Below are 21,993 nucleotides of genomic sequence, written 5' to 3'. Positions count from 1 at the left end.
ACTAGTATTCTCATATACAGCTGATAACGGTGATGTTCAAGTAAAGATTTAGCTTAGGTTTAAAAGGTCAGGTGTAGGGGTATCAGAGTAAATTTTTCTTGTTTAAATTTGTCTTGACATCAGCGTCCTATAAAGCCCTGCACAGCAGGAACTGGCTGAATTTTAATCCATGTATGGACAGGCTGATTGTACCCAAGTCGATCCATCAATTGACTTGGGTACAACCAGCCTGTCGGATCTTTCTACATGTGATTACTGCCAGCGGCTATAACCACTAGCAGTAATCATTGTATTCTGCGTGCCCCTCCACCGGCAGAACACAATAGGAGATATTTCCCCAACACACACGGTTGATGGAGGAAACCAGCCATTTTCTTTCCCTCTACTCATGGTGGAAGGAAAGGAAATTGATCCATCCATGGCTTGCCTTAGGGTTAGGTTGAGGCTAAACGTGTTTACTTTGAGGTTTTGGGTGTGGTAGCCTAAAACATCCAATCCACTATTGCAGCCCTGAAAAAATTGCACTCGCCTGCTCACATTTTGCGAGTGCATTTAGAGGGCTGTCGAGGAAGGGCTGCCTGGAGCGGAGGGGGGGTGGGGGGGCAAGCACCGCCGACAGCCTGGGAGTCCTTCTCGTGGATGGGAAGAGAGAGAGCTGCCCGGATGTTCAGAGCGCAGCGCAGGGGGAAACACAACAATAACAGCTTTCATTTAACATTGCCGTGTTCCCCACTGCTTGCTAATACAAATACAGCCCCGCCCCCTGGTCCCGGGACTTTGATGGACAGATCACACGTCCAATCCCGGGACAGGTGATCTGTCAATCAAAGTTCCCCGGCCAGGGGGCGGGGCTGTATATGACGTTGAGCGGCGGGAACACGGCAATTGAAATGAAAACCGTTATCGCTGTGTTCCCTGCGCTCTAAACATTCGGGCGGCTCTCCTGTTCCTGCACAGGTAGGCTGCATGGTGGACACAGACTGCATGATAGGCACAGGCTGCATGGTGGAGGGTGGGCAAAGGTTGCAAGGTGGGCACAGGCTGCATTGGTGGCCACGGATAAAGTTGTTATTAATATTTATTTTTATAACTTAATTCTGCATAAAACATTTAAGTGTCATTTAATGAGATAATTTATAAGGGCGTGTTTAGGGGTGGGGTTGGGTGGAGCAACTGGTGGCGAGTAACCCTTGAGGCCTGGCTAGTAGCTCAGGACTTGAAATTTTGAGCCCTGCACTATTGTACACTGTGTAGTACAGGGCAAGTTGAGGAACTATTTCTCCATCAGAACTGCTCCTTTTGTGGGGGGGCGGGGACATTGTGGCTGGATGTGTATATAAACGAACACTGAAGATGTCAGTGGGTCATTTACTACCCTGGCTGTGATGTAGAGGGTTTGCCTTGAAACGTGTCATCCATTTTGAACACTACCTGGTCTTCCTGCAGTACAGAAGGACTCGAATAGACCTCTAGGCAGTTGGTTCCACTTGCTATGTTATGCGTTTATGCTATATGCGTTTGTGAGTATATTTATTGTGGTCTCCCATATGAAACTTTATTGAGGTAATGCGCTAGGTCAGTGCCCCCTTCTCTTTTCACTGATGTTTTTCAGTATGAGGATACCCATTGTCCAGAGAGGGCAGCAAGACCATAGCGTAAAGATGGATATTTATACAGTACACCTCTGGGTTAATCATTGTGTGCGCAGGAGAATGCTTGTTTGATACATCCCTCATGACTAAAAGCAGGTAGTGGGCAGATTCCATAGCCAATAGCAGCCAAACAGCAATTCACCCTCTGCCAATCACACGATGAAGAACCAATTTACCCTGAATCCCCATCAGGCATCTACCCAGCTACAAAACTCATAGGAGCTGCGCTTCCTGTGCAACAGCTGCAGCAGTTGCTGTCTATATGGACACTCAAGCCTCAGTGCACCTCCGCGTGACAAATATCGTAGTTGCCCTAAATTCATGGACCCATTTCCAAAAGGTAAATGGATTTGACCCAGCACCAATGTTTGTCGTGTGGAGGCATGACAGAATTCTGGAGCCTGTCACAGAAACGCTTTATGAACTACCCAGGTTGTCTTTTACAGTCGATCCCCAGCCTCACCAAACCTTACATTGAGATCATTGTCAATCTGATACAGAGGGGGTTATTTACAAAAGGCAACTCCACTTTGCACTGCAAGTGCACTTGAAAGTGCAGTCGCTCTAAATCTAAGTATATAGAAAAGTGCAGCGCGGGATAATAAACCAATGGTTTTACCAAATGAGCATAATATATAAATTTACATTAAAGTGACATATGTATCATAATCAAAAATATCAAGTGAAATAAACCAAGTTGAAAAATCAGGTGAAAATAAAAAAAAAAAAAAAAAAAAAAATTAAAAAAAATTAAAAAAAAGGGAAGAGGAAGAGTCCATACATAAATATATGTGTTAAGGAAATGATGTGTATTAATGTGCCAAACAAAGTTCATAAAGTGAAGGTGTCCCAATGGAAAAACTTCAATACAGGAACCAGGATCTATGTTCTCCGCTTGTGCTGCCCGTCACCCTACAATAAACAATGGAGGCTTACCGGAAAGCCTGCAACCGCCCTTCTCAGGGGGGTCAAAACAGGCTTAGTAGAGAATGCAGGAACACTGTTAGGGATTCCCAGGTGACCAGCTGGCATCAGTCAGGAGTGACTTCCATGGTTCATTAACAGGATATAAGTGCTGCGCACCAAATGGATGACCAAAGGGGCAAGAGCGCACCGATGGGCGACTGTTGAGACAGGAACTGCGCACCAATGGATAACGACTGTCACTCTCCGCCCGCTGTGCTCTAAATCTAAGGGGTAGATCTGAAATGAGTGGAAGCTCTGCTGATTTTATCATCCAATCATGTGCAAGCGAAAATGCTGTTTTTTTATTTCCCTTGCATGTCCCCCTCGAATCTACAGCGACTTTACGTCCAAGTGCATTTTCAAGTGCACTTGCAGTGCAAAGTGGATTTTCCTTTAGTAAACAACCCCCAAAGAGTAGCAAGCTGACAGGAATAGGGGAGAAAAGTGGCACAAGACAGCTAGCCTAGGGGTGAAGGAAGTGGAAGCCCAGCTGATAGCAGATTGCATTATACCCAATATGTGATTATATTATTATATAATATAAATGAATCCTTCCGTACATATATTCCTTTAGTAAACAAAGTATCACAACAGCTCTCAGTTCCATTATAGGAGGAAAACAGTAAAACCCACTTACTTTATGTTGTGGAGCTTTCGCGCAACTATTGTGGGAAAATCCACTTCAAAATATTTCTTGGGCAAGAGATTTTCATCCTAGAATGATAGTAAAACAATCAGCCGTTTACTCCAGATAGAAAGTCATTTTTTAAATAAAATTTCTGTCACTGAACACCCCAAAGCAGTTTAAAGCGGAGTTCCAACTGTTAAAAAAAAAATTTTTTGGGATGAATATCTTTATTTTTAAAATCTTATTAATAGCACTCACATTTCTCTTTTCAATCACTCGATTGCAGATTTGATAGAGGAAGATATGTTTTATTCTTCGTTCTTGGCAATTTCCATCTTGCTTGTGGGCATGTGAAGCCCACGAGCACTATCTTCCGGGATCTGGTGCAGCTGAGCGACCAGCATGCACCGCCCATTCTTGCGCATGCGCAGTATGTTCGGCTCGCAGCGGCGTACACTTCTGACGCTGCCATCACAACGGGCGTCGGAAGTGCCCGCCCCGTTGTGATGGCAACGAAGCCCTCGGCGCTGCCCACTGACTCCTAGGAAATGACACACATCTCCCAGGAGCACTAGCGAGCACGGGCGCTGAGGGAAATGGCGCCAGGGAAAGGAAGTGGCAGATTCCAAGGCACCCCTTAGCAACAGACATGAAAACGTGAGAAAAAAAAAAAATTCAAATGTTGTTTATTAGGTTTAATGCTGCTGAATAATGAAAAGTTAATTTTATGGGTGGAACTCTGCTTTAAAGAATATGGGACAGTCTGACAATTATTTCTCTGCCTATCAAGTCTACCTAAGCAAACTTGAATGAGACAAAAGGTTTACTGCACAACTGGAGTGCAGAAAAAGATTTCATTGTATCAGGGCAAGCAGAATTATCATTTTTCACACTGCTTACAGACCTTTTCTAAAGAGCAGAGCAAAACACTTTAGCTGCCAGCAATGTACATTGGGAGTAATGCTAGCATGTAAACAAACTCCCAGCTGCTACAGCGGACAGGAGATTGTTTATATCTTTGCTCCTGGTTGCTGGCTTTCTAGTAGAAGTGATTCAGGTAGCTGCAACCTTCCTACCCACCACATGTCCCTTTTGGGTGCCCAAGATGATCGTGGCAGATGTCAGAATGGAGAAGAGCAACAGGAGATCAGCACACATCAGTTCACCAATCTCTCCTGTAAAGAATGAACCCAGAAGCCATTAGCTCTAAGCACTTTAGGGTTCAGAGCAACTGTTACTCATTGGTTTGGCCAGCTGTGCACGGTCTATGCGTGATTGTCTTCAATAGAGTGCAGGGGTGACATTAGGGGTGTAATAAACCTCTGATGTCTCCTCGAAGAAAACTTGTCACCTACACTATGCTATCATATTGGGGGCTTATCGATAAAGTTAAAGCGGATGTAAACCCCCACATATACCCAGAGAAGTGAACATCCTCAAATGATACACAGAGACAAAACAAAGCTCCCTACATAAGTTCTACATGTATATCTGCCGTCTTCAGCTTTATATACTGTTTAGAAAGTGCACATCGTGTTATAATTTTCACTTCCTCATTCTGCACTGTGAGAGAAGTCTTGGATTACACTGGGAGCTGATTTAAGGAAAGGCACCCCCCCCCCCCCCTCCAGATAGGCAGAGACTTTCAGAGCTGTCCTGTGAGTAGAGCAGCTTTCTGCTAATCCATCTATAGCATCCCTGACACAAAATTCAGGCTGGTTTTATCACGTGTCAGAGAACTTGTCAAATGTTATCAGGCTGATAACAGAAGAACTGAGCAGGAGAAAGTCACTGGACTGAGAGTGCTTTGAAGAGAGATAAGAAAATACTGCAGATATGTGTGCCCAGCTCAAATTCCATGAATCGGGTTTACATCCACTTTAAGGCTAAATTTCACCTTTGCCAATGCAGGCATTGGGTCTTTGTAGTTTAAAACACACTGTGCAGTTTGTAAAAAGATGGTTAACCACTTGCCCCCCGCAAGATTTACCCCCCTTCACGACCAGGCCCATTTTTTGCGATATGGCACTGTTACTTTAACTGACAATTGCAGGGTCGTGCGATGCAGTACCCAAATAAAATGAATGTCTTTTTCCCCCCCACAAATAGAGCTTCCGTTTGGTGGTATTTGTGCTATAAACAAAAAAAAAAAAAAAAAAAAAGGTTTTTTCTTTTTTGCTATAAAACATCCAATAATAAAATTGAAAAAATAAATAAAAAAATCAAAATTCTTCATCAACTTAGTCAAATATGTGTTCTGCTACATATTTTTGGTAAAAAAAACAAAAAATCCCAATAAGTGCATATTGATTGGTTTGTGCAAAAGGTATAGCGTCTACAAACTATTATCATAATATATATATATATCTATATATTTTTTTTTTTACTAGTAATGGCAGCGATCAGCGACTGCGATATTGCGGTGGACAAATCGGGCACTGGCACTTTTTGGGGACCAGTGACACTAATATAGTGATCAGTGCTAAAAAAAATATGCACTGTCGCTGTACTAACGATACTGGCTGGGAAGGGGCTAACAGCAAGGGCGATCAAAGGGTTAACTGTGTGCCTAGCTGGTGTTCTTACTGTGCGGGGGAGTTCTTGTACTAGGGGAAGGCACGGATCGTTGCCACTGCTTTGCAGGAATACAGGATCCATGCCTTCTGTACTGACAGAACTGAGATCCGCCTTGTTTACATAGGAAGACCGGCATTCTCCCTCTGTACCGAAGGATCGGCAGTTGCCGGTGGACATGGAGTCCACGGTATCCGTCAATCAGCTCCTGATGTGTATAATCACAGTGGGAGCGGGCCAGACCTGGAAATGTCAGATCACATACCAGGTACGTGATCTGGTGCAGCTGTGCCACTTTGCCGCCGTAGATCAAAGTTATACGGTCGGCAAGTGGTTAATGCAAATATCATCAGGCCTTTTCTGTCACCAATATTGCCACCCAAGGACATCCTTGTAAATCCTTCAGTTGCAGTGGTTATACTGGGAAGATGCCTGCAGCTACAGGGATCATCCTGGTATTTATTATTTTGGATGGCGGTTCTCTTTTTTTTGTACAAGCAATTCCACAGGCCAATTAGCCGCTGGATTGCTTTTACAGGCAGCAGAAGGGGGTCAACCTCCCCATGCTGCCTTCCCAGTCTCGCCCGTCCCATCGGAAGAACCCGGGATTGCAGCTGTTTGTTCCGCCGGCTGACCATAGGATCTTCCGTTTCCGATGATCTCTATGGTCTGCGAAAACTGGAAACGACAAGTATTTTGTCACTTCTGGTTTCAGTTTTTAGGTGTCAGCCAGTAAAGCAGCCGATCAAACCGATCTGTGTCTGATTGGCAGCTTTGTAGGCCAGAGGAGAAATCTGGGGTCCAATAGGTGCCACTCCTGGGTAGGGGGCTTGTTCACGTCGCCGGTGACCTGGCTCTGCAGTGATTTTACACAGCAGATGCCGATCAGCATGTGTCGGCCAATAGATTACCGCCGGCACCCAGAGATCGTCCAGAACACACACACACAGGACAAAGTGGGAAGAGCAACAAGGGTGGGACTTTACATGAAGTGCGTGAATGTAATGAGATAAAATTTGGTGAACAATTGGGAAAATGTAATTGATTCATAAAAAATATATAACAACATGCATATAATGGTAATATCGGTACAAGTAAATCGAAATACTAGCAAATTAACATGATAACAATAAAGATACATGATAATATGAATACAATATTCCACAGTAAACCAAATTAGTTAGTATAAAACCATAAGATATGAGGTAGTGCCTGCGTGACAAGTAGCCTCAATATCCTGTAAGGTAAAAATTGCATAACAATTGTAGAAACTTGGGTGGAATTTATGAAGAACACGACATTTGGTAGCTCTACGCGTTTCGTGGCTGAGGTGCCACTCATCAGGATCAAGCACGTGTCTTGTCTAGAATAAAAGATATGGTATAAGAGTACACACAGGACAGGGTTGTGCCTATGTAAACAAGATAGAGCACTGTCCTGTCAGTGAGGAAGTAATGGATTTACTCTCCCCGCAAATCAGGGAATGAAATAGATTACTTCCCCTAGTAAAAGCACCTTACTGTGTACACAACACTGGCTAGGCACACATTTAACCGTTTGATCACCCTAGATGTTTAACCCATTCCCATCCAGTGACATTAGTACAGTGACGGTGCATATTTTGCACCGATCCCTGTATTAGTGTCACTAGTTCCTAAAACGTGTCAAAAGTGCCAGAATGTCTGCCGCAATATCGCAGTCCCACTATAAGTCGCTGATCGCCGCCATTACTAGTCTAAACTATATATAAATATACACACACACACTCATATTCCATACATTATCAATCAAAATTACCCTGATCAAAAGTTTACATACCCTAGTTCTTAATACCGTGTATTGCCCCCTTTAACATCAATGACAGCTTGAAGTCTTTTGTGAATGAGCCTCTATCTTCTCGGATGGTAAAGCTGCCCATTCCTCTTGGCAAAAAGCCTCCAGTTCCTGTAAATTCTTGGGCCGTCTTGCATGAACTGCACGTTTGAGATCTCCCCAGAGTGGCTCAATGATATTGAGGTCAGGAAACTGAGATGGCCACTCCAGAATCTTCACTTTATTCTGCTGTAGCCAATGACAGGACGATATGGCCTTGTTTTTTGGATCATTGTCATGTTGGAATGTCCAAGTACATCCCATGCGCAGCTTCCTGGCTGATGAATGCAAATGTTCCTGCAGTATTTTTTGATAACATACTGAATTCATCTTGCCATCGATTTTGACCAAATTTCCTGTGCCTTTGTAGCTTACACATCCCCAAAACATCAGCGATCCACCTCCGTGTTTCACAGTAGGAATGGTGCACCTTTCATCATAGGCCTTGTTGACTCCTCTACAAATATAGCGTTTATGGTTGTGGCCAAAAAGCTCAATTTTGGTCTCATCACTCCAAATGACTTTGTGCCAGAAGGTTTGAGGCTTGTCTCTCTGCTGTTTGGCGTATTGCAAGCGGGATACTGGCATTTGCGTAGTAATGGCTTTCTTCTGGCGACTCGACCATGCAGCCCATCTTTCTTCAAGTGCCTCTTTGTTGTGCATCTTGAAACAAAACAGCCACACCATATGTTTTCAGAGAGTGCTGTATTTCACCTGAAATTATTTGTGGGTTTTTCTTTGCATCCCGAACAATTTTCCTGGCAGTTGTGGCTAAAACTCTAGTTGGTCTACCTGACCGTGGTTTGGTTTAAACATAACCCCTCATTTTCCACTTCTTGATTAGAGTTTGAACACTGCCGATTGGCATTCTCAATTCCTTGGATAATTTTTGATATCCCCTTTCCTGTTTTATTCAGTTCAACTACCCTTTCCCACAGATCCTTTAACAATTATTTTGCTTTCCCCATGACTAAGAATCCAGAAACGTCAGTGCAGCACTGGATGAAAGATGCAAGGGTCTGTCAGGAGTCCAGAAACTCATGGACATTTTATACACACACACACTAATTACAAGCAAACAGATCAGGGGCTTACCTTACTAGGATCATAAAACACCCCCTTCGGTCCGTTGTATTCGCCCAGTCTTCTGTAGGGAGCCTTACTTGCCAAGAACCTCTGAGATCCTCTCCTTCCCCAACCCTCATTGCCCCCTTCTTCTCCACCCCCTACCCCGTCTCTTCTATTCTTATCCTAATTTCAAGTCTACTCTTCTCTATTTTCCTTCTAGTTTTAATTACAAGAAAATTGACAGTTACTTACCGGTAACTTCTTTTCTAGGATATCTTCCAGGACGGCACACCTGAGAAATGACTGGTCCACCTGACAGGAAACACAATCAACACATGAGGTTAAAAGGCCCCTCCCTCCCCCCTGCACCTCAGTTCTACTAAAGTAATAGGCTATCCGTGCCAGAGAGAAACTCTTCCCGTAGTACTTACAGTAAACCAGGGGTGGGAAGTATGCCTGCCGTCCTGGAAGATATCCTAGAAAAGCAGTTACCGGTAACTGTCAATTTTCTCTAGTCATCTCCCAGGACGGCACACCTGAGAGGATGGACAAGAAGTTCAAGGCCTACCTTAGGGTGGGACCACAGCCTGTATGACCTTCCTTCTGAACGTCAGATCCTGAAGCGATAGCAGTTCCACTCTATAGTGCTTTAAGAAGGTGTCCTGCTTCGCCCATGTAGCTGCTCAGCAGATCTGTTCTATTGAGGCTCCTGCTTTCTCCGCCCAAGAGGCCGCCAAAGACCTGGTTGAATGGGCTTTAAGGTTTACTGGTACTGGGGAACCTGACTGCTCATAAGCCGTACCTATGGTCTGCCTAATCCACCTAGCCACTGTAGGCCGCTAAATAGAACTAAAAGTTGAGAAGATTTCCTAAAATCCTTCACTCTCTCCAAGTATGTCAGCAAACAGCTCCTGACAACTTAAAATTTTCCTCTCCCTTGTTCTTTGGGTTATCACAAAAGGAGGGCAAAATGATCTCCTGAGACCTATGAAATTGTGATGCGACCTTGGGAAGAAAAAGTGGGTCTCGCCTCAGCACCACTCTATCTTCCAATATTAACAGAAAGGGCTCTTTACTTGACAAGGCCAGCAGGTCACTTACGCTTCTGGCTGTTGTGATGGACAGTAAAAAGGCTAACTTAAGTGTCAAAAATTTTATGGAAATCTCCTGAGCTGGCTCGAAAGGCGCTTTCGTCAACGCCTCCAGGACCAGCATTAGATTCCATGGGGGGAATCTCATAACCTTTATGGGAGTTAACCTTCCCCTAGCTACTAGAAATCTCCTAATCAGGGGCTCCTGTGTGAGCCTCTGGTCCAAGAATACAGATAGGGCAGCTATCTGTACCTTCAGGGTGTTTGTGGCAATTCCCTTGTCCACCCCTGCTTCTAGAAATTCAAGTATCACTGGTATAGAAGGTCTAGATACATCTCTATTCCGACACCAGTGAGAAAAAATATTCCAAACCTTTGAATAAATCTTCCTAGTGACTGGTTTCCGACTACTCAGGAGGGTCTCAATCACGCCGTTGGAACATCTTTTGCCTCTGAGAATCTCCCTCTCAAGAGCAACGCCGTCAATTTGTAGAACCCCGGATCGGGGTGAACGACTGGTCCCTGAAGAAGGAGATCTTGCCTGGTTGGGAGAGGAAAAGGAGGATCAACCGACCATTTTCTAGGGGAGCAAACTAAGTCCTCTTGGGCCACCAAGGGGCTATCAGAATCAGTTTGCACCTTGAGTAGGCTAGTCTTTGTAGCACCCGAGAAATCAAAGCTAGTGGATGGAAGGCATATGCTAGGTGACAATCCCGGGTCTGCGCTAGAGCATCTATTCCCTCTGATCCTCCCTCTCTGGTGAGAGAGAAAAACCGCTCCACCTTCCTGTTCCCTCTGTGGGCAAAAAGGTCTATCTCAGGAAACACAAACCTGTAACCTATCTGGAGGAATACGTTCTGGTTTAGTTTCCATTCCCCCTGGTGGATGGGTTGACGGCTCAGGAAATCTGCCACCACATTGGCGGTCCCCTTTATGTGGACTGCCGATATGGACTGAAGGACCCCTTCGGCCCAACTCAGAATTTCCAAGGCCAGAGTTAGTAGTGTTCTGGACCTTGTGCCCCCCTGACGGTTCAATGACTGTCACATTGTCCGAGAGGTCTTGGACGTCTAGTCCCTGAATCCTGCTTCCGAAGGCCTTCAGAGCCTGACCCACCGCAAGAAGCTCCCTGTAATTGGAGGAGGCCCTTGCCTGGATCGAGGTCCAGGATCCTTGCGCTTGGAGGTCCCCCAAGTGAGCCCCCCCCAACGTCTGTGGTAATTTTTACAGGGTTCCACTGGGCCCAGGGACGACCCAACGCGAGTCTGTCTTGACCCAGCCACCAATTTAGGGAGGCCCTTACCCTTGTTAGAATGGCAATCTTCCCTTCCAGTGACTCATTTTTGACCCAGGAGGATAGAAAGAAAAAAACTGCAGCTCCCTGGAATGGAGCTGAGCTCAGGGAACCGCCGGAATACAGGAGGTCATTAGGCCTAGGACCCTCATGACCTGTCTGCCAGAGCAGTCCCTGGGTTCCATTAGGGAGGAAACCGCTGTTACTTCCTTTGACCTTTTTTCTTCTGGGAGAAAAAGTTTCTTAGCCCCTGCGTTCACCAAGTATCCTAGGAAAGTCTTTATTTGGGATAGTACTAGGGATGATTTTTTCCTGTTCACTATCCAGCCCAAGCTCTCTAAAGTGCAGATTACTTTGTCTATGTCTGCTCTCACTTGCTCTGAAGACTGTCCATAGATCAGGAGGTCATCTAGGTAGGGTATCAGAGATACCCCCTGTAAATGCAGGAGGTAAGCTACAACCTCTGCCAAGATTTTTGTGGACACTCTTTGACTAGCAGATAACCCAAAAGGGAGTGCCCGGTATTGCCAGTGTTGTATCCCCTTGCTTGTAAGGACTACGAACCTCAGCAGGGATTGGTGCTCCCGGGCAATCGGCACGTGGAGATACGCGTCCCTCAGATCTACTGTGGCCATAAAGGTATCCTTCAATAGATGTTTTTAGACAGTATAAATGCTCTCCATCTGAAAGTTCTACTGTCGCAGAAACCTGTTCAGCTTTCTGAGATTTAATATCAGGCGAAATTTTCCTGAAGGTTTCTGGACCGCAAATACATGGGAGTAAAACCCCTGGTAGAGCTTGTCCGGTGGAACGGGGACAATCACCTCCTGGTCCGCCAATCCCTGCAAGTTGTCTAACAACCCTGCTGCTCTCAGTGGATCTTTGGGGAGATGTGTTAGGGTAAAATTTTGAGAGGGAGGGGAAAGAAGTTCCAGACGATATCCCTCTGTCAGAATCTGTAGGATAGTGGCTTTCAGAGATCTTTCTCCACTGAGGGACAAATCGAGAAAGTCTCCCCCCTACCCTGACGCTGGCGTCACTTTGACTGTTTGTTGGTGTCCTTGGATCCAGAAAAGAGCAGGCCCCCCTTCTGTCCGCTCTTTCCCTTCCCCCACCCTTTGTGTCCTTCTTGGCACTAAATTGGCCCTGGTTAGGAGGGGCACGAAAAAACGTTCTGCCTTTCTGTTTGGCTTTAACCGGGAACTTCTTCCCTTTTTCTGCAGATCGCGACAGGACCTGATCCAGTCCGGGACCAAAAAGCTGGGAGCCTTCAAAAGGTAACCCGCAGAGTCGTGACCTAGACATATGGTCCACCTGCCATGATTTGACCCAGATAGCCCTCCTAGCGGAGTTCAGGAGGGCTGCTGACTTAGCCGTGGTCCTAACCACTTCCACTGCCGCATCAACTAAATATGCTACAACCCTGTTTATTACTTCTACAAAGTCTATAACTTCCTTGGAATTATTTCCTCTAGAGACATGGCCAGAGATCCTGCCTAGCCATGTGTTACCATTTCTAGCTACGCAAGTAGACGCCAAAGCAGGTGCCATGGCTGCCGCATTGGCATCGCATGTTCTGCACAGAAACGTCTTGGCCCTTCTGTCCATTTGGTCTTTAATACTACCCGAATCCTCAAAGGACAGATCTGATTTTTTAGAGACCTGGGAAAGGGCTGCATCTAACTTGGAGGTCTTGAAAAACTTTTCTTCTGCCTCCCGAAATGGAAACCTTCTCTTCCAGGTTTTAAGTTTAAGGAACTTCCTCTCCGGCTCCTTCGACTCCATCAGAATTACTTCCTTAAGGGTCTGATATACTGGGAATACCCTGGACTGAGGTTGCCCTAATCCCTTATACATTTTATCCCGGGCCCATACCTGTACGGGAGGCTCCGGGATATCCTCGGACGTATAGATTGCCCTGAGTAACTGTCCCAGGTCCTTTAGAGGAAAGAGATGTCCAAGTCTAGGACTGTCACTGTCCTGGCTTTCAGAGTCTGAGTTTTCCCCTTCCTCTAAAGAGTTTTCCTCTGATTCTTCCGGGTCCTCAAACTCATCTACTCCCGAAGTGATAGAATAGGAAGGCCTCTGCAGAGATATCTGACCTCTGTCAGACATGTCTCCTAGAGATGAAGTACCTTCCCTGGAAGACAGAGCTTCACTGCCACTAGTGCTAGGCTTGTCTTTAGATGCAATAACTGTCTTCAGGGATTGTAGTGTAGTCAGCATCTGTCTGAACTGCAAGGAAGTCCCTTATAACCTGTGAGGTTTCCTTACCCCACAATTTAACTATGCACCTGTAACAAAAAGGTTTTGCGTGATCCAGTGGGAGCCTTTCATTACAATTCCCACACCTTTTTGCTCTAGGGGGAGGGGGATTTTTGCCTTTGGCTTTGTGGGCCCCTTGAGCAGATCCACTGGGTTCTAAGGAGACAAAAGACAAGGCAGTACTCATACTTTAGCAGGCTGTACTCTTCCTCCTGTCCCCACCCTCTCCCAAGGGGTGTGGGCAAGACCCCACACTTTACCCACCCCTTGCCAAATACGGGAAGACTCACCACTCGTGGTCCCCTCCTGGGTTGCAGCCACCGCTGTGTCCTCCTCACCTTCCATCCTGATCCCAGCTGGTTCCGTCTTCCAAGGAGCTCCGCTATGAGGATCCAGGAGGTGAGAGTGGCCTGTGGGACCTCCGCCTTGCTCCACCGGACTTTAAAGGCCATGACGCCGCTCGGCGCCATCTTGCTGAAGTCCCGCCGCCGGACGTAGTGCCTCTTGGCCTCTCCGGATCCGCCATTTTGGCGTGGACCGGAATCAGAAGTGATGCCGATCAGAAACGGAAATGGTGACGGCGCCATCTTGCTCCACCCGTCCAGAACACTCACTCCTGCCTAGGAGTGTTTCCGACGTTCTCAATGGCGCTGCACTGCCGGAAAAGCGACACCCCCCTCCAGCGGCCTGGACCCTCGCTGACCCTCTGGTTCCTTCACCCCCAAATACCCGGATTGGCTGGAAGGTAAGGGAGGAGGCATGTACCCACAAGAGTTCCAGGATACGCGTCTGTGACCGGGAAGCTCTTTACCGGGGAGTACCACCGGTCATTGGAGGTCCCCCATGAGAAGGGACTGAACCCTGGCTGGACCCGCAGCCCTCCCCGGCTTTGGCGTCCAGCTCCCGGGAGGGGGGACCGTCCGCTACCAGCTTCAGGTCTTACAAAAATAAACGTTTCGCTGCCGGGAAACACAATCAAGAACTGAGGTGCAGGGGGAAGGGAGGGGCCTTTTAACCTGTTGATTGTGTTTCCTGTCAGGTGGACCAGTCATCTCTCAGGTGTGCCATCCTGGAAGATGACTAGAGAAAAATAGCTGCGGGTTTGGGCAGCCTACTGTATAATCATGACAGTATTATATATAGTCACCAGTTTCCTGTTTCAGCAGACAAAGCGTATTAGAAATGTCAGTTATTTTTTATCCATGTGAACTCCTTACACCTTAGTCACTTCTCCTGTTAGATATCTCACATGTCCGTGATATGGAAATGCTCATGTCTGTATGGTACCAATGTTATTTTTGGGCTTTGCCCTCCCGGTGCTTTAATAAAACTTATATTTGAAAAAATAAATACCGTATTTATCGGCGTATAACACGTACCCCAATTTAGGAGGGAATTTTAAGGAAAAAAAAAAAAACTTTTAGGAGGGAAGTTGAAGGGAAAAAAAAAAAACTTACATTTAAATGCCCATCATTGCAGTCTTCTCAGTGCAGCCTTCCCCAGTGTCCATTGCAGCCTTATCCCAGTGCAGCCTTGCCCCAGCAGCCTGCCGAGCTTCAAAATCGCCGACCGCGATTTGAAAATGGCGCCGCCGGCGCCGAAATACACAGAGCCGGTCCCCGGCTCTTCTCGGCGGCTCTCGTTTACTTTCGGCTCCACTCGTAGTCCCGCCCGGGATGGGCGTGACTGTGAGCGGAGCTATCCGAACCTAGCCGAGTACACTCGGGCTAGGTTCGGGCGGCGCTCGAGTGAAGCCGAAAGTGGCCAAGAAGAGCCGAGGACCGGCACTGTGTATTTCGGCGCCGGCGGCGCCATTTTCAAATCGCGGTCGGCGATTTTTTGGATCTGTCAGCTCAGGATCGCAGGGGATCGGCGTATAACACGCACCAGCGATTTTCCCCTGATTTTAAGGGGAAAAAAAGTGCGTGTTATACGCCGATAAATACGGTACCCAATACAAATCAAATCAACAATGTAATAACAACTAAAATGATAAGTGCAATGTGAAATAGTGTCACAAAAAGTCCCAACTGTTCACTGTTTCATGTCTGAATTTTTGGCTGAATTTGCAATTGAAATGGACCAGAAGACGCACAGGACCCTTCTGCAACCTTGACAGTGGCCACCCCAGAGGTGTGTGAACCGACTCCATTGTCACACCCTCCTGCCATGCGAATTGAATGCGGTGGAAACCCGCATCAAATTCCCATCAGTGTGAACCCAGCCTTAAAGAGGTTGTAAACCCTGTAAAAAAAAAAAAAAAAAAAACCCCCAAAAAACAAACCTGCAAGACAAAAGCATAATGAGCTAGTATGCAGAGCATACTAGCTCATTGTGAATTACTTACCTGAGATCGAAGCCCCCACAGCGGTCCTCACCGGGGGGGGTAACTTCCAGGTAACGTGGCTCCGGCGCTGTGATCGGCCGGAGCCGCAATGATGTCACTCCCGTGCATGCGCGCGGGATCCACCGGTAACGGCACCGACGTGCCGTTACTTCGGTTTGCTTAAGTGCGCATGTGCTGATGATGTTGGCAAATACAGGGGATATCTCCTAAACTGTGCAGGTTTAGGAGATATCCAGTGTAGCTACATGTAAGCCTTATTATAGGCTTGCCTGTAGTATAAAGTGGTTGTAAAGGGTTTACAACCACTTTAAGTACTTTCTTCGTCAGTGACCTGCAATAAGTATGCAGATTAGCAGCCCTGGTTTTACTTTGACTTGGCAAAATTGGGAAACTTTAGAAAGACTTTTAATTCGTCAGACTCTAGTGAAGCATTGGATGATCTCTGATTGGTGCAGCTAGTCTTTTATAGGTCGGATACATGTGAGAACTTACCTTTAACCTCCAGAACGTTGTGTCCAGCCCGGCCCCAAGGTTAATGACTTGGCAATTGCATTCGGTCCTCCCCAGAAAGGCAGCGAGTAGTTGAAAGACCCCCTGTACTCGGGCATAGTATCCTAAAAAAAAAAGCAACAGAAATTAAATCAATAAAGATTCATTCAGACACTTACACAGTTCACCTTCACAAACATTCTGAGAACTACAAAACAGGAACTGCAGTGCCATCTAGTGATAAATCTGGGTATTTATGTGAAAACCTGCAGTACTACCTGTTACTACGATATACTTCTCTTGATTAGGATAAACAAAAGTAAAAATGGAAGGTTAAACCCAGAGATGGGTACAGGGAGCACTGACCAGTTCTTTCTTTTTCCATGGATTCTCTCCCTGCTCAGTCCTTCAACCACTTCCATACCGGGCCTTTTCTGGAACTTGTTTACAAGTTTAAATTAGTATTTTTGCTAGAAAATTACTCAAAACCCCCAAACATAATATGTTTTCTTTAGCAGAGACAATAGGGAATAAAATGGCAGTCGTTGAAACTGTCACGCGGTGTTTGCGCAACAATTTTTCAAATGCTTTTTTTTAAAAAAAAAAAAAAAAAACTGTTTCATGAATTAAAAAATAACAAAACAGTAAAGTTAGCCCAATTTTTTTGGATAATGTGGAAGATGATGTTACGCCGAGTAAATAGATACATAACACGTCCCGCTTTAAAATGGCGTACACTTGTGGAATGGCGCCAAACTTTGGTACTTAAAAATTTACAGGTTACCTGTTTAGCGTTACAGAGGTCTAGTGCTAGAATTGTTGCTCTCACTCTAACGCACGTGGCGATACCTCATGTGTGATTTGAACGCAGTTTACATATATGGGCGCGACTTACGTATGCGTTCGCTTCTGTGCACAAGCGGTGACAGGGACGGTTTCATTTTTTTTTCTTTATTATTGTTTATTTTTTACTTACATTTTCAATTTTTTTTTTTAAAAAGAAAGTGTAAAAACAAACAATTCTGATCACTTTTATTCCTATTACAAGGAATGTAAACATCCCTTGTAATAGGAATGGTGTGCGACAGGTCCTCTTTATAGAGAGATCTGGGGTCTACAAGACCCCAGATCTCTCCTCCAGGCTGGAAAGACAGAGAACAAAAAAAATTAAAAAAAAATAAAATGAACAATCTTTCTTTCCAGCCGAGCCCTCTTCGTTGTTTATTTCCGCAGGCCGGACATGACCTCATAACATCGCGCTCGGGCCTCCGAAGGTCATAGAGATGACTGGGAAACATCTGGTCACCGGAAATTTCTATGATCAACGTCCGGCAGCGGATTCCTTCCCCGGCTCGCCGATCGCACGGCGAGCAGGGAGAAGCCGCCTCCCACCGCCTACAAGAACGATTAAGTGGCTGAACTACCGCTTAAGTTGTTCTTACGGTGCACAGAATCCCTGGCTGTAAAAGATGATATCTGAATGATGCCTGCAGATGCCCGAAGCTTCATTCAGATATCCCCACTCAAAGTCAAAGATGTCATATGATGTCCTTGGGCTGTAAGTGGTGAATTTTCCATCCAGCCACAGCTGTAGCACATCAGGTCACCGTAGTCATTTTGACAATAATCCGGAGACATGGGTATCCCTGCAGGAGAAATATTCCAAAACAAACCCAAAACATTCTCCTTGCTGTGCCTTACGTAAGAGAAACATAAGAACTAATAACTACCATTCAGATTAAAGCCCGATATGAAAGCCTTAATGGGATTGGTCATACAGAATGTTGCAAGAGAGGAATCTGTGCAGTACAGGCTAGCAACTTAGTGAGGTGGTCTTGGCCTTCTGGACATCGTGCATACAGAGAATGGAGATGAAGGTAAATAAGTGACATTGCTAACTTCAGCACAGCTGCAGTGTTTGCCAGTCATAAGTCCCTCTACCTTCCTCTCCCAAAAGTCTTTAGAGTCAGTACAAGCTATATTATCAGACCAGGCACAGGGAATGGGGCTGGCTACACTTAGGAAGCACCTAGCAACACAATACTACATCTACTTCGTCCAGGGGGACAAAAATAGCAAAAACGTGTTTGATCTCCAGCTTCTGATGACATTTAAATAGCTCATTTGGACTAAACTTGTCCAAACAAACGATTCACTTCACTAACAGATGCAGTGGCTGTGTGCACTGTATAAACTGCATGTGGCTTCATCTATATACAGTATATAGTGCTGTGCTCCAGCAGTGGGATGAGAACTTCATGCCCCACTTTCAGAACAAAACTGAGTCAGGCTGAAGGCTGCTAAGCCATTTAAAAGCAGCTTTGTATTCTGATTGGCTGAGTTGGAGATTGAGACATCATCTGCCTACCTCTCTGCCACAGCCAGGGGAAGCTTTGTATTCATTCAGAAAACACAGAGCTCCCTGTGAGTATTCATACAATATTCATAGACACTGACTTGGTTAGCAAAGGTATTAGTTCCTGTGGACCAGCTTAGTCCAAACAAAACTTCACTAAAAGCTGGAGTTCAGCTTCAAGACAAGGGGGGGTGGGGGGGTGGATGTACTAAAAATGGTGCACACAGAATCTGGTGAAGCTAAGCTTGATAGCCAATCAGATTCTAACTTCTTTAACTGCTTGCATCCCGCCCCGTCACATGATGGCGGGGCGGTGCGGCTCTTGTTCTGGGACGCCATCATATGACGGCGTCCCAGAACGGCCGCTCGGCTGCGCCGTTTTGCTAGGACGCGGCGCAACCCCAATCTCTGTCTGCGGCTCTTTAACCATGTGATCGGCTGTGTCCAATCACAGCCGGTCACATGTAAACAAGGAAGTGATGGTAATCAGCGCTCCTCGCCTCACACTGACAGAGTGTGAGGAGAGGAGAGCCGATCAGCGGCATCTCCTCACAGGGCACACAGTTAGGAATGTAATCAGGGCACTGATCATCAGTGCCCTGATTACAATATTGTAATACAGTGTCACAAATTAGTGCCCACCAATGCCAGCTATCAGTGCCCACCAGTGGCAGCAATCAGTGCCCACAACTGCCACTAATCAGTGCCCATTAGCGATGCCAGTCAGTGCTGGCAATCAGCGCCGCCTATCAGCGCTGCCTATCAATGCCCATCACTGCTGTCAATGCCCATCAGTGCCACCCATCAATGCAGTATATCAGTGCCCATAAGTGCCACATATCAGTGCCCATAAATGCGGCATATTAGTGCCTCTTCAGTGCCACCTCATCAATGCCCACCAGTTCAGCCTATCAGCGCACATCAGTGAAGGCGAAAAATTACTTAGCTACAAAATTTATTGACAGAAAAAAAGTAAAAAAACTTTTTTTTTTTTTTTCAAAATTTTGGGTCTTTTTTTTTTGTTAAACAAATAAAAATCCCAGCAGTGATTAAATACCACCAAAAGAAAGCTCTATTTGTGTGAAGAAAATGATAAAAATGTTTTGAGTACAGTGTAGCATGACATTCGTGTCATTCAAAATGTAACAGCGCTGAAAGCTGAAAAATGGACTGGGCAGGAAGGGGGTGCAAGTGCCTGGTAGGCAAGTGGTTAATTGAAGTTTAACAAAATAAACTAAAGGCTGATTGGTTACTATGCAGAGCTGCATCAGATTCTGTGTACGCCAGTTTTAGTAAACCTCCCCCTGTACATGATAAACCAGATACAACATCAAACACAAAATCGGCTTCTTTTTATTCTGTTCCCATTGACTTGCCTCTGTTGATCTCAGGCGCCTTGCGCTCTTTGGCCTGCCTGACGAAATACTGAATGTAGGGATCTTTCCAATAACCAACGCTCACCGCAAACCTGCATGGATGAAATAAAGCAAACGTAAAGGGTTCGTTCATCTACGTGGCTCTTCAGGAATTAAACCTTCAATAGATCCCAATCAGCATCTGCAAAGTCTTTTTTCCACCGGCACCATAGTTATTTCATCCTTCGTTGTCCCACACTGCTGTCCCTTCCTGCCATTGAAATGAACGGCCCAGAGAAAAGTGGTGCCCACTAAATGGCAGTATGTCTATGGATGTGTCAGGTGGTGGCCTGAAAACCAATCAGGTTTAATCAATTCAAATTTATATGTAAAAGTGCACCCTTTGTGGGGCCTGTGTGTATAAAGCCTTGCTTATCAATAAAGTTGGGGCAATTAAAATTTTTAAAAATGTATATATTTATATGAGGTGTGTCCAGGTTGCCACCTTTTCTTCAAGCCGAACCGAAACACTTTATTGGGGGGATGTATATACAGAGCGCGGGGTTCAGGGGGGGATGTATACACAGAGCGCGGGGTTCAGGGGGGATATGTATATACACAGTGCGGGGGTTCGGGGGGGATATGTATATACACAGTGCGGGGGTTCGGGGGGGGATATGTATATACACAGTGCGGGGGGATAGGTATATACACAGTGCGGGGTTCGGGGGGGATATGTATACACACAGTTCGGGGGGGATATGTATACACACAGTGCGGGGTTCGGGGGGGATATGTATACACACAGTGCGGGGTTCGGGGGGGATATGTATACACACAGTGCGGGGTTCGGGGGGGATATGTATACACACAGTGCGGGGTTCGGGGGGGATATGTATACACGCAGTGCGGGGTTCGGGGGGGATATGTATACACGCAGTGCGGGGTTCGGGGGGGATATGTATACACGCAGTGCGGGGTTCGGGGGGGATATGTATACACGCAGTGCGGGGTTCGGGGGGGATATGTATACACGCAGTGCGGGGTTCGGGGGGGATATGTATACACGCAGTGCGGGGTTCGGGGGGGATATGTATACACGCAGTGCGGGGTTCGGGGGGGATATGTATACACGCAGTGCGGGGTTCGGGGGGGATATGTATACACGCAGTGCGGGGTTCGGGGGGGATATGTATACACGCAGTGCGGGGTTCGGGGGGGATATGTATACACGCAGTGCGGGGTTCGGGGGGGATATGTATACACGCAGTGCGGGGTTCGGTGGGGATATGTATACACGCAGTGCGGGGTTCGGTGGGGATATGTATACACGCAGTGCGGGGTTCGGTGGGGATATGTATACACGCAGTGCGGGGTTCGGTGGGGATATGTATACACACAGTGCGGGGTTCGGGGGGGATATGTATACACACAGTGCGGGGTTCGGGGGGGATATGTATACACACAGTGCGGGGTTCGGGGGGGATATGTATACACACAGTTCGGGGGGGGATTAGGGTTGCCACCTGTCCGGGATTCACCCGGACAGTATGGGTTTTGAAACATGTGTCCGGGTCTCTGGCCGCCTGAGACCCGGGCACATTATTCAGACCCATCTGTGGCTCCCTGTGCGGCGCGCCTTGCCAACACAGGCGGCCCTCTAATTAACTTCCCCGGCGAATCATAGTAATGGAATTCCCGCAGCTTGTGCGGGGTATCTTTGTGCCAGCATGGCACACCGCCTGTGAGATCCACTTTTTATGACAGCGCAGACCCGACATCTCTCCCCGCTGTCCCCAGCTGCAGGACACAGACACAGTGCAGAGAGAATGCTGTGGAGTGAACCCGCCCCTCCTCCTCCTGCTGTGTTGTTTTCCTGTGTACACAGAGGAGGAGGAGGGGAGGGGAAAGCTCTCCATGCTGCCGACAACGCTGCTGGACAGAGATCATCTATCAACTAATCCACAGTGAGTCTTCCAGAGGATGGGGGGCATGAACAAGTGGGTGAGGGGGGAACTAGCCTACAGTTCACTATG

General features: G+C 46.5%; 1 protein-coding gene across 2 annotated transcripts in view; it reads right to left on the bottom strand.

Annotated features, from left to right (window-relative positions):
• The window catches only part of LCMT1 (leucine carboxyl methyltransferase 1), a 62,366-nt gene that overhangs the window by 35,960 nt on the left and 4,413 nt on the right, over positions 1-21,993 (bottom strand). For both annotated transcript variants that reach the window (XM_073636504.1, XM_073636505.1), the window contains exons 2-4: positions 19,979-20,070; positions 16,250-16,371; positions 3,256-3,332 (exon numbers count right to left, since the gene is read on the bottom strand). In XM_073636504.1, the coding sequence (XP_073492605.1) occupies positions 3,256-3,332; positions 16,250-16,371; positions 19,979-20,070 (291 nt within the window). The remainder of the gene's footprint in view (positions 1-3,255; positions 3,333-16,249; positions 16,372-19,978; positions 20,071-21,993) is intronic.

This window comes from Aquarana catesbeiana, linkage group LG06, assembly GCF_042186555.1.
Source record: "Aquarana catesbeiana isolate 2022-GZ linkage group LG06, ASM4218655v1, whole genome shotgun sequence".
NCBI lineage: Eukaryota > Metazoa > Chordata > Amphibia > Anura > Ranidae > Aquarana > Aquarana catesbeiana.
The sequence above is the reverse complement of the archived record's forward strand: the minus strand, read 5'-3'. Positions and strand labels throughout refer to the sequence as shown.